General features: G+C 41.8%; 1 protein-coding gene across 3 annotated transcripts in view; it reads right to left on the bottom strand.

Moving 5' to 3' along the window:
* METTL24 (methyltransferase like 24) overlaps nucleotides 1-13396 on the bottom strand; it is a 66981-nt gene that overhangs the window by 26904 nt on the left and 26681 nt on the right. Inside the window, exons 2-3 of one of the 3 annotated variants that reach the window (XM_044290589.1) lie at nucleotides 469-567; nucleotides 14-153 (exon numbers count right to left, since the gene is read on the bottom strand). In XM_044290589.1, coding sequence (XP_044146524.1) covers nucleotides 14-153; nucleotides 469-567 — 239 coding nt within the window. Of the gene's footprint in view, nucleotides 1-13; nucleotides 154-468; nucleotides 568-13396 lie in introns of those variants that run through there. The other 2 variants (XM_044290590.1, XM_044290591.1) reach the window with 2 other exon arrangements.

Raw genomic sequence — 13396 nt, forward strand, 5'->3', positions numbered from 1 at the left:
GTACATATCTTACCCTAAAGAGTAGACACGACATTGCTTACTTCTGATCTGGTGTGCTAAACTAAATTTGTTATCCAGGCAGACTGTCCAGGGCTTCAGATTGTCTACTTTCTTATCTGTCACTCCATTGGCCACCAAGCCAGAACACGTAATCTATGGAGAGAGAATATCACCCCTGTCATTCTTTCCCAATTTTAGGTATTTCATGATAGACTATATTTTGTACAAAATCTATAATTGATGTTGCATATGATCCTGCAGATAATCTTGTGTTGGGAGCACATTTGAAATATTATTTTGCACCATACTCTATATTAGTTGTGAATTCCGCTTCCATCATGCATCAGGATAAACCACAGGATGGACTACAAGGTGAAGGATTTCACATTTCATATGTGACTGGAGCTGATCGTCAAGGAGTCAATCCTAGAACTAAGTGGTTTACTACAGAACGTCTTCTCTGTTTACCTGAGCTTTTGTGATATAGTGTAGGAATCGTCTTGCTTCTTCTTCAAGTGAACGTGAGGGACCAGCCCAGGGTTGTAGGTCAATATGCCAGCGTACAGGCTGAAAGGAATGAAAAATGTTAATTATCTGTGGAGATTTACATTTGTAGAGTAGCATGCTACTCTGTTTTGCGGTCCATACATTGGCACCTAATAGAACAGTAATGTAGACAATAATAGGATATGTTCTATTTTTTTGTGGAACGGCTATGCAGACATACAGACACAGAATGCACATTGAGTCATTGCCGTTTTTTGCAGACCCATTAAAGCAGGCATGCTCAACCTGCGGCCCTCCAGCTGTTGCAAAACTACAACTCCCAGCATTCTTGCCTACAGCTACAGCTATCAACCTACAGCAGGGCATTGTGGGAGTTGTAGTTTTGCAACAGCTGGAGGGCCGCAAGTTGATCATCCCTGCAATAAAGTGAATGATTGCTCATACTGGCTGCAAAAAACAAACACAACAAAAACCATTTGTGTGTATGAGCCCTAAGGCCTCATGCATTCATTCATTTGTATTTTACAGCCCACAAAACTGTGGATCCACAAAATACGGATAGCGGCTGTGTGCATGCCGCATTTTTCGTAGGCTTAATAGTTGAAATGCCTATACTTGTCTGTAACATGGACAAGAATAGGACAATGTTCTATCATTTGCAGGATGGACACAAGGAGGTGGACAGGACACAGATGACATCCATTTGCTGTCCGCACAATTTGCAGCCCCATAGAGTCTATGTCTGAACCACTAAAAATGCAGAGATACGGTCTTCTGCATTGACCTATCAGCAAGGAAATGTGCACCAGTACACACGAACATCTGCAATGCTGAGAACATACTCCACATATAAAATAATCTCATCTATTTATATCGTAAAGGGGCTCTCCACCATTAGTCCCGGTTAGAATGAAGGTGCCACAGTGAATTTAATGTCATGCGAAGGCAAAGCGTCTGATATGAAAGTAATATTTCTTTCTGACCAACACCTTTAAATTTATTTAATGATATAAGGCAGCCATAAATCACATCTGCAGATCTTCTTTACAGAGTCGTCATTGAAAGCGTCAAATATATTCCATTATATAAATCAGTCTGTTACATGTTCAAGCTAAAAGCCTCATGTCATCTTTTGTTCGAGATTTTGGACAAGAAATATATTTTAGCATATTACATCAATACTAAGTACATTTGTATCATCACAATACACCTCTTTCATTTAAAAAGGTTTAATATTTCATGAGGCCAAAATTTGATATCATACATAAACATATAGGGGGTCATTTATTAAACAGAAATATGCCTATTAGTTACTAAATTGCTCAACTAATACCTCAAGGTACAATGGCCTCAGGATACAAGATTTTTAATATTGTATTTTGAAACTAGACTCAACATATAATGCCTCAGATCCAACCAATCAACAGTGGCATAACATGGGCTGCCAGCACCCGGGGCAAGCCAATTATTGCGCCCCCCCACCCCCCAACACACACATCTTTTTACAGATAATGTAGTAGATGTTAACTGCAGTCCTATGTAACACATGTAACACAGTAATAACTCTCTGAGTACAGATAATCTAGTACATGGATGGGAGGCCCTAGAATTCAGAACACACACATCACCATGCCCTCCTGCACCACGTCATCTTGCGAGATCCGACGCAGGAGGTCACATTGAGGTAATCACGATCTCCTGCGCCATTCTACTGTCTCATACACTTCAGGGCTAGTGGCCTGAGGCCTATGAAGAATAACAGAGGGCCTTATGCTTCAATCACTCTTATTTTACTGCCTGGCGCCTCCTGCAATTTGGCGCTCAGGGCAATGGCCACCTTGCCCCCCATCCGCACCATGACGCTACGCCACTGCCAATCACCAGTATTGGATATATTGTAGCTCTTCTTTACAGTACAGTGCGGTACTACATGTCCTGTACTACTTTTTGTCTGTGTCAGGATGAGCTGCTCCTTTGGATACCAGGTGAGGACACTTCCATTTTATTTTTCTGGTACACTGTGTACTACACCTTAAAGAAGTTAGGCCTTGTTCACATCTCAGTTAAGGAGATCCAGGAGACTATTCCGGCACAGAGCAGCCTGCCAGATCTAGTAGGAGCTGCTGGATTCTCTACTTCATCACCGGGTCCCCACTGACTGTGATGAGGTCCAGGGGTGATCCGGTCACTTTCCTGCATACATGTCAGGTTTCAGCTGAACAAAAAACGTTTCATGCAATGTTTACAGGGCATTTGCACCGGATCAGGAAGCTGGATCTCTTTTTTTATTTTTTTATTATCTGTTATATAAAAAACATATACAATATCAGACCACCCAAAGGTCCATATTACAATAATCAACAATATATTAACATTTTAAACACCTCAGCCCTGGTTCAACCATTTCTTCCATATTTTTTCAGTTCTTTCAGCTCTATCACTATATCTCTCGGTCACCCGTTCCAATTCAATCAGATTAAACACTGCTTCCTGCCACTGTCCCACTGTGGGGGGGGGGATCTTTATTTATCCATTTCTGGAGTATGAGCAGTCTAGCCTGGAGTAGTACTTTACTTAACACTGATTGTATCTCTTTCTTTAGTTTAAGATGTTCAATAGCCCCCAAAATACAAACTACGGGATCTTCCAAAACTTAACTTAACGCAGATGTGAACAAGTCCTCATAGAAAGGGTGTTCACCCGCCGGAGCAGCCTGCCGGAGTCCCTTGCTGCTAGTGTAAAACTAGCCTTAGCTATCTGCTTATTGTTTTTAAATATTCACTTTCTCTTATCTTGGGGTGACACTTGGGTCTTTGGAACCAACTGCCAGTTTTCCATAAAGTTATGTTACAGTACAATGGTTTCAGCTTACAATGGACATCCTTGAACCAATTAATATTATAACTTAAGGGACCATTGTAATTGGTTTTGGTGAGCTTAAAGGGAATTATGAAAATGTCATTATGAAAATGCAGTGCAATCTGCAGCATGGTATACAACATGGGGGAACTGATCAGATTACTGTATAGTTTGATAGGAAAAGATTCAGTAAAACTGAACGGGGCTGAATCCTTGGAGCACTGCTTTTGTAACACCCCTGTTCTCTGCACACTCGCCCTCCTCTTGATTGTCAGGGCTAGACATGAGCATGCTGAGGGCAGAGCTGTGTCCTAACATTTACATATCATATACAATACTTACTATAGCCTTACTGTGTTAAGAATAAAAGTTTGCTGTGCTTAGAAAGCCTATATGTATTACTGGTTTATTCACAGGCACAATTTATGATTATAAAGAAACTAGGTATTCACTTTCTATGTATAGAAAACCACTCTTCTCAATATAAGGGCTCATGCACACGACCGTATGTATTTTGCGGTCTGCAAAAAACAGATCTTGAAAAAATACGGATGACATCCGTGTGCATTTCGTATTTTGCGGAACAGAACAGCTGGCCCTTCATAGAACAGTATTATCCTTGTCTGTAATGCGGACAATAATAGGACATGTTCTATTTTTTTGCGGAACGGAAATATGGAAACAGAATGCACGCAGAGTAACTTAATTTTTTTTTTTTTTTTGCGGACCATTGAAGTGAGTGGTTCTGCATACGGTCCGCAAAAAAATAAATACAAAATACATGGAATGGACACGGAAAGAAAATACATTCGTGTAAATGAGCCCTAAGGTTGTAGCCTGGAGGTAAGCGGTCAGCCTTCTGTAGATGTCCCAGGTTCAAATCCCCGGAGGGAAGATTTTCTCCCTCATTTAACCCATAATAAAAGACTATAGCCATATTATATTGAGAATAGAGTATTTTTATGCTTATGTCTTTTGTTCATTAGGTGACACTGTTTTTCTAAAAACTCTACATATTGTAGCTCTTGGCATTTCTGCAGGAGGTTTCCTAGTGGTAAGACATACTGCTTGCAAAAAATACCAGAAAAAAAACCTGTTAAAAATTCAGGTGACAAACAAAAAAACATGTAGTTATTCATGTCTTTACTGGTAAAAGAAAAAAGAGAAAAGCCATTTGTTTGTGAGGATCCTTTAGGAGTTTGACCATCTATGACCAGCTTTACATACATACACACACTGTATGTGTGTATATATATATATTATATATATATTTTTTTTATATAAACCTGCACTTTTGGAAAGACAGGCTGACAATCTAATGTGCTTAGGGCTTCCTGACTCTCCTCTGACAGATTGTGTTGGGGAGAAAAAGATCTCATGTAAAAAAAATGTCCACAACGAGTAGGTAAACGTTGAAGAGAACACAACATTTGTACAAGTGCTGCGTTCTCTACATACAGTTGATCACATGGGGGGCTGGACAGGGGCGGATTGGCAATAGACCTTACAGGGAAATTCCCCAGTGGCCAATGCCCAGGGGGCTGCCTGAGCCCTCCTCACGGCCGTTCAGTGGAAGTTTTTGGGGATGTATTTTGTGATGGACTGTGATATTTGGTTCTGTTGGGGTGGTATAATGTGGGGACACTTTTTGTATTTTTTCTGGGGCCACTTTAGGTTCCCAGTCCACCCCTGGTTCTGGGAGTCAGAACCCCATCAATCAGATATTGACGACCTATGCGGAGGATAGGTCATCAGTATCAGAAAACTGGGCAGCACCTTTAACAGTTAGCAATTGATAGCCTAATGAATATCTTTTATATCAAGTAGCTCCAAGGCAGCTGTGTTTATAAGGACATTTTACATTTCCACGTATTTACTTTCACCTTTTTAGTTAGTACCTACTACATAGTTATGCATTAACATGCACATTCCACGGTTACTTTAATGAAAGGAGTCTGCGCAATCATTTCTACTGCAAATGCCATACTGCAGTCCTCCCCTTTCTCTTTGCAAACTAGAACACAAGTAAATTGGCAAATGTTCAAACCAAACAACTACAAATTTCTCATACTCTGGTTATGTCTGAAGCCAAGCCATTTATTAATGTCCTATAAGATTACCACGAGAGGAATGAAAGCTCTGTCACAGTTTACATAAATTAACCACACAAACTATAATACAATATCATCTATACCAGTGTTTCCCAAGCAGTGTGCCTCCAGCTGTTGCAAAACTACAACTCCCAGCATGCCCGCACAGCCAAAGGCTGTCCAGGCATGCTGGGAGTTGTAGTTTTGCAACAGCTGGAGGCACACTACTTGGGAAACACTGATCTATACACACATACTGCACAGTCGAGTCACATTTTATGACCACCAGTTAATATCTAAAGTAAGCACTGTGTGCAGCATGGATGACAGCTAGATGGGCTGGGAGTGACTCCGTGAAGTCCTGGTAGGTTGTCACAGATATCTGGAGCCATGCTAACTGCAGTGCATCCCACAGCTGCTAGTAGGTGCATGGGGTAGGACCCATAGATCGAACAAAACGATCGAGGTAGTCCCACAGATGCTCAATTGGGTTCAAATAGTACTTGGAAGTCTTGGTCATGCTCTTTCAACCAAAATACATTTTTGGGAGTTTTGACAACTGTTCACATGGTGCTGTGCTGTGCGGTGGCAATTGTCGCTGTGCTGCTGTTCTAGTGGGTTGTGGGGGCACAGTGCTAGGTTTGGCATTGTGAAGCAGCAAGGGTGCTGGGTCCCGCCACCTGCCAGGTCAGCGCCGCAGTGTCAGTGCCAAATTTAGAGTAGGTCCCACTCAGAGGCAACCTTGGCGTGGTGAGTGGGCTTATGCGTTTTGATAAAAATGTACACTAATGCCTCAGTCAGCATGTAGCATAGGAGGTGGTACACGTGCGCTAAGTAGCGCTGTTTTCTGCTAAGTAGCAGTGATTAGATCAAAGCATAGTATGTGGATGTGCGATCCAGTTTTTATTTTTTGCATATGTTTTTAGGAGTGTGGCATGTCGCATTGATTTGCTGGAAGATCTCATCCACCCCAGGGAAGACAATCAGCATATATGGGTGTACATGATCTGCAAGGATGGATTCCTACCCAAATTGCTTGAGAGTGCCTTCAACATGAATGAGTGGGCCCATAGAATGCCACAAAAATATTCCCCAAACCATAAAACTGCCACCACCAACTTGCGTTCTTCCAGCAATGGTTGCAGGGTGTCCTCTATTGTTTCTCGACTGACATGCCAACGTCCATCCATTCAATGAAGTAGAAAACATGACACATTGGAAAAGGCAATCCTTTGCCAATCAGCAGATGTCCAGTTCCGATAATGCCATGAAAATGTAAGCCTTTTCTGCCAATGTAACAGAACCATCCGTCACTGCATCACTGGGCTTTGGAGCCCTGTACACAGTAGGGTTTGTTTAACTGTTGTTTTAGACTAGCAAACACCAGATGTCTGGTAACTCTCTGGTTTATTTTGGCAGTGAGCTGCTCCGCTGTAATGTTTCGCTCTGCTCAACAGTATGCCTGGTTTAATAGGGTTGATCATGCTGACAGGTGCTTTTTAAACTGATCCTGAGTTACAACCTTTATTGTAGTCCACAGCCTCATTTTACAACTCTGTGGGCTTCAAAGCGCAATTCTCTTGTATTTTAGGATCTCTGGCATTTTAGAGGGGCCCTAAAGTGTGAGAAGAAGTCTGGAATCCAAATGTCTAAACTAAAAATGCCCTCCTAAAAGGAATTTGGGGCCCTTTGCGCATGTAGGCTGCAAAAAAGTGCCACACATGTGGTATCGCCGTACTTAGGAGAGCTGTGCGCTGCGATTGGCCGGCGCTGCAGCAAGGGACACGCCTCATACAAAAAAAATCAGTCCAGTACAACAGACGGAGCTGCAGACACCGGAGCCTATACTGGGCGAACGGAGTGGCGCCCAGACATACTAGCAAGTGCAGCGCCGCTCTGCCCACAGATATAGTTAGTTTTTAGTTTGTAAACTAGTGAAAGGTCCTCTTTAAGGACTATAAAAAAGAAGTATAAAATCATAATCAAGGTGCTAAAATTTCTTACTAGCAACTAAAGAAACCAATTTAAAACCACCTCCTGAGGCCATAAAAAATTGCAGCAGATTTGGACAGCACTAATTATGGCTGTCAGCAGTTCCTCTGCAATGAGTCAGTGAACCGTGTCTGCAGACACACCTGGCATGTGGTAAAGAAACGTGTGCTCCACTTGGCACATGTTCTTACATCATCTTCACTGGTTGGCAAGCCTGCCAGTGCCTGTGTTACTTCAATAGCTTTTACATGTTTGAGTATTGTTTTGTAGACTTAAACTTGACTCAATTGTACTAACAAGCACTATACAGATCCACTTTCCAGTAAATTAAGTTTTATCCAAATAAATACACAAATCATTTACCAGTTTTAGGGTAGATCGGCATATGGCAATAACACTGCAGATTTGCTGGAGCAAATCTTCATGTGTTGAATCCATATGGGGTTTTTCAATCCACAGCATTTCAATTTATGCTGAAGGTTGAAAGCATTGGAAGACCTGGTGTGATCCCATCAGCATTTACCAGCAATTTTTGCGGCTGAATTTTTAATCCAGATTTTTGTGTGAACCCACCTTCAAACTATAAAATCAATTTGATATATTGTCAGATTGTGGCTACCTTCTCTTCAACTCTGCTTATAGTCTCTCAGCATTTTGACCATATGAAACTGCTGACAGCACTAGGTAGGAGTTGGATAGAGCAGTACAAACATAACTTCTGTGGATGTCTTCTCATCAGGAGTTGTGTGAACATGAAGTGCTTTTCTAATCAGGAGTTGTGTGAATATGAAGTTTTATTCTGCCACTTTTTGGTCTTGCAAGTGTCCACAGCGGGTCATCACTGTGAAATGCTTTCTGTATTGAGCTGCGGCACAGCTCGCCCCCTCTGCTCCGTTTGACAGCAGCAGGGATCTCCTGGTTGAATGCTATCTGTCACTAAGAGGGGGCTGTGAACCAGCTTAATGCAGGGACCACTCACAGTGAAGCTATGGTCACACTAGCGGTAGTTTTTGGAACTTTTTTTTAAATTAAATTTTCATAAAATGATCATAAGAATGATATGGAAGTCATTAGTTTTAATGGATCTGATCTGGAGAATGGACTAAACATCTGACACAGCAGGTCTAGGGGGCTATTAGATGCTGATGTATAGCATAGGAGTTTGTTCTTTCCACTAACAATCTAGGTATTGGCAATATAATTTCTAATTAATACGGATTTACCGTATACCGGTATGTCCAGAAGTCATAGTATATTAGTAATTCCCATCCCACCCCCACCACAGACAACATCGCATGGTCTATGAAGTAGAATTGTTTCACTGGCTCTGACAGACTCTCCGCATATTAACTCAACCATGACCTTCAAATGTGAGGACTACTCTGTAAATAATGTACAAAGCAAGCAAACTCTTAAAAAGACTTTAGGACGTTCATTCTTCCTCTTGTGTATCTAAATGGATGACAACTTAGCATGTCACGCCAAGAACTTCCTCGGTAGAAGACACACTTGCTAAGCTTGCTGGCAATTGTCATTATAGTCTTTTATCATATAATTTATGTATCATTATAACATAGCGCCTGCAGATGCTTTAACTTGGCAAATGTGCATAAAGAAAGAATTTATGGCAAACAGACATGACCAAACCATGACCAGAAAGTAATGGACGGAACGTGTGCAATCCTGCCTGATTGTTCACACCAGGAATGAAAGTATATTATATGCATAATACATTTATACATTATACGTTCATACATTATATATAGCTGCCTTTTGGTTCATACTAGCCTAGCACCTGGAGTATAGGGGCATGTTCAGACACAAGGAACATGCTAATTTTGCCAGTACAAAGGGTGAAATCTATAGTAACCCTACATAATGCCACAACACAACAAATCGGCAGCATGCAGTGAAATCATGAAACGTGGACAGGATGTTCAAAAGCCCGTCCACGTGTATTGTACTGTACATTATTGAAGAACTTTGTCACTTTCAAATCTTTCCTCTGCAGTGTGGCACCCTGGCCACCCATTTAGCACTTCACCCCCTTCTTTCTCAGGACTGTAGTGGGCCCTGCGGTCAACCCCACTGATCATAACTAGCATATCGTAATATAGACTGATGGGAAAACCCCTTTAATAGGGATTACTCAACAGATCAAGTGAACATCATGTCCCCCTATATTATTTATTTTAATTTATTTTACTAAATTTCTTAACACCAGCCAATACTTTAGTGACAACAATTAATGATGGATGTACATGGTTTATTGCTTGATTTATTTCATTAAAAAAAATAAAAATTATAACAAAATCTGTGAAATAAATAAAAATAAATAATTTAAGGGGACATAATCTTCACTTGATCCTTCTCATCTAAGGACTTCCAATTAGCTTAATAGAGTGTTATACATGGGTGAGGTAAACTATATGAGATTTGTTAGACCTTGGCCAAAGGCTGTCGTCAAAAGATATATGGATCGGATAGGTTGGATTTTATCTATCCGATCCTATTGTCTTTTAATGGCACTAAAGGGTCTGAAAGTGGTATATCTACTCCAACTTGAAATAAAGCTGGATATAAACATAAGATAGCTCATAGCTGTATGGCCAATGTACAGGTATTACTATAGCGTGAGGCCTACAATTCTATACTCCCTCAGCCAAAGCCGATCAGGAGGACACAGAGGAACAACACATCAGGACTCAGTCAATCAGGATGCCAGGCAGGGATTGTACATCAGAACAGCCAATCAGGTGGACAAAGAGGAAATACGTATTAAGAATCAGCCAATCAGGAGGCAAGGGAGGGATTACACATCAGAACGCAGTCAATCAGGAGGACAGGACTACACATTGGGACCCAATACTAGACACTGGCTCTGTGATATATGTTTGTGCTATTCAATTTGCTAATGTTCTGGTATCACTGTATATGTGCAGAGAGGTGTATGGAGCCATCGTTTCTCATTGAGCATGAGATAAGATGATTGGGACAGACAATAACCCCAACCAAATTTACAACACAAGATTCTGCATATTTTTCTAGCACTTTCCAGCAAATCTGATCGAGATGTAATTGAAACTGCACACTTTCATTTTCTTAAGCAGCCAAGCTGATTAGTGATTGATAAACATTGTCCGGGACGTTTTGCGAATGCGCATTCATGAACAAATGTTCGCGAACCGTGTGTTCGCGGCAGGCCCAATTCACTTTAATGGCAGGAGAACCTGAAAAAGCATTCACCTGACAGAAAAGAACAAGCGATTATGTGGCTGGAGGTACATTAGGCGGTCACTGAATAAAAATTTTACTGTAGGCCAGTGGAGTACAGGCCCCAAAAATTAGGCAGTCATCTGCAGTGGCGACTCTAGGAACAATACAGGTCCTTCTAAAAAAAAATAGCATATTGTGATAAAGTTCATTATTTTCTGTAATGTACTGATAAACATTAGACTTTCATATATTTTAGATTCATTACACACCAACTGAAGTAGTTCAAGCCTTTTATTGTTTTAATATTGATGATTTTGGCATACAGCTCATGAAAACCCAAAATTCCTATATAAAAAAATTAGCATATCATGAAAAGGTTCTCCAAACCAGCTATTAACCTAATCATCTGAATCAACTAATTAACTCTAAACACCTGCAAAAGATTCCTGAGGCTTTTAAAAACTCCCAGCCTGGTTCATTACTCAAAACCGCAATCATGGGTAAGACTGCCGACCTGACTGCTGTCCAGAAGGCCATCATTGACACCCTCAAGCAAGAGGGTAAGACACAGAAAGAAATTTCTGAACGAATAGGCTGTTCCCAGAGTGCTGTATCAAGGCACCTCAGTGGGAAGTCTGTGGGAAGGAAAAAGTGTGGCAGAAAACGCTGCACAAGAGGTGACCGGACCCTGAGGAAGATTGTGGAGAAGGACCGATTCCAGACCTTGGGGGGACCTGCGGAAGCAGTGGACTGAGTCTGGAGTAGAAACATCCAGAGCCACCGTGTACAGGCGTGTGCAGGAAATGGGCTACAGGTGCCGCATTCCCCAGGTCAAGCCACTTTTGAACCAGAAACAGCGGCAGAAGTGCCTGACCTGGGCTACAGAGAAGCAGCACTGGACTGTTGCTCAGTGGTCCAAAGTACTTTTTTCGGATGAAAGCAAATTTTGCATGTCATTCGGAAATCAAGGTGCCAGAGTCTGGAGGAAGACTGGGGAGAGGGAAATGCCAAAATGCCTGAAGTCCAGTGTCAAGTACCCACAGTCAGTGATGGTCTGGGGTGCCATGTCAGCTGCTGGTGTTGGTCCACTGTGTTATATCAAGGGCAGGGTCAATGCAGCTAGCCATCAGGAGATTTTGGAGCACTTCATGCTTCCATCTGCTGAAAAGCTTTATGGAGATGAAGATTTCATTTTTCAGCACGACCTGGCACCTGCTCACAGTGCCAAAACCACTGGTAAATGGTTTACTGACCATGGTATTACTGTGCTCAATTGGCCTGCCAACTCTCCTGACCTGAACCCCATAGAGAATCTGTGGGATATTTGGAAGAGAAAGTTGAGAGACGCAAGACCCAACACTCTGGATGAGCTTAAGGCCGCTATCGAAGCATCCTGGGCCTCCATAACACCTCAGCAGTGCCACAGGCTGATTGCCTCCATGCCACGCCGCATTGAAGCAGTAATTTCTGCAAAAGGATTCCCGGCCAAGTATTGAGTGCATAACTGAACATAATTATTTGAAGGTTGACTTTTTTTGTATTAAAAACACTTTTCTTTTATTGGTCGGATAAAATATGCTAATTTTTTTAGATAGGAATTTTGGGTTTTCATGAGCTGTATGCCAAAATCATCAATATTAAAACAATAAAAGGCTTGAACTACTTCAGTTGTGTGTAATGAATCTAAAATATATCAAAGTCTAATGTTTATCAGTACATTACAGAAAATAATGAACTTTCTCACAATATGCTATTTTTTTTTAGAAGGACCTGTATATAGGGGGGGGGGGGGGGGGGGGCCACATAAGATACCACAGTCAAAAATAGGGGGGCACTAATAATTTTCACCACTTAATCATACTGCTGAAAAAACTAAATAAGTATATATAAATAAGATTACAAAATACGAGAATATTGCGGTATGCAGGGATACCTTTTTATTGTACTAACCTAATACTTAAAAGACAAGCATTCAAGAGTTTAAAACCTGAGAAAGAGAGAAACACTCTCGAAAACTTTTCTTTATAGTTTAAAGCAGTTTCAGCAAACACCAGGGCTGTGTAAATAATCCCAAATGATAAACATGTCACTAAAGAAGACCAATGAACACACGCTCACAGGCTTATTCACAAAAGGGTGAAGAGTCTGGAGAAGGGAACAATCTAGGACAACATACCTGAATAGGAAAGTGAGCTAAATTAGAGAATTTTTTTCAAATTAGCTATGTTGTCCAATATTGTTCACCCGTTGGGCAGTACTTTCAGTTTGGCAAAGGGGAATCAGCAGGGGATGAGGAACACGGGGGTGCAAGGAATAACCTAAAGGGGATAGCAATCAGCAGCATGTGGAGCAGGAGAGGAGACAGTAATGGGGCACTGCGGGCGAACGGAGCGGCGCCCAGGACTAATGGTGAGTGCTGAGACATCGCTGGGCGCCGCTCTGTGTGGCCTGATAGTGAAAGTCTGGAGTCCCATATAGTCAGTCTTTAACACAATACTGGAGGCGGGTGCCGGCAGCAGAATCGCATTGCCGGCACCCTGCCCCTGACAGGGAGCTGCGATCAGAGGCAGTTAACCCCTCAGGTGCGGAACCTAAGGGGTTAACTGCCGCTGATCTGCCAGTACCTGCCTCCTGTATAAAGGGATAATTATCATTGGTGGTGCAGTGTGCCCCCCCCCCCTCAACCCCCCATCCCATTAAAATCATTGGTGGCACAGTGCACCGGCCCCTCT

Source organism: Bufo gargarizans, chromosome 4, assembly GCF_014858855.1.
Source record: "Bufo gargarizans isolate SCDJY-AF-19 chromosome 4, ASM1485885v1, whole genome shotgun sequence".
Lineage (NCBI taxonomy): Eukaryota > Metazoa > Chordata > Amphibia > Anura > Bufonidae > Bufo > Bufo gargarizans.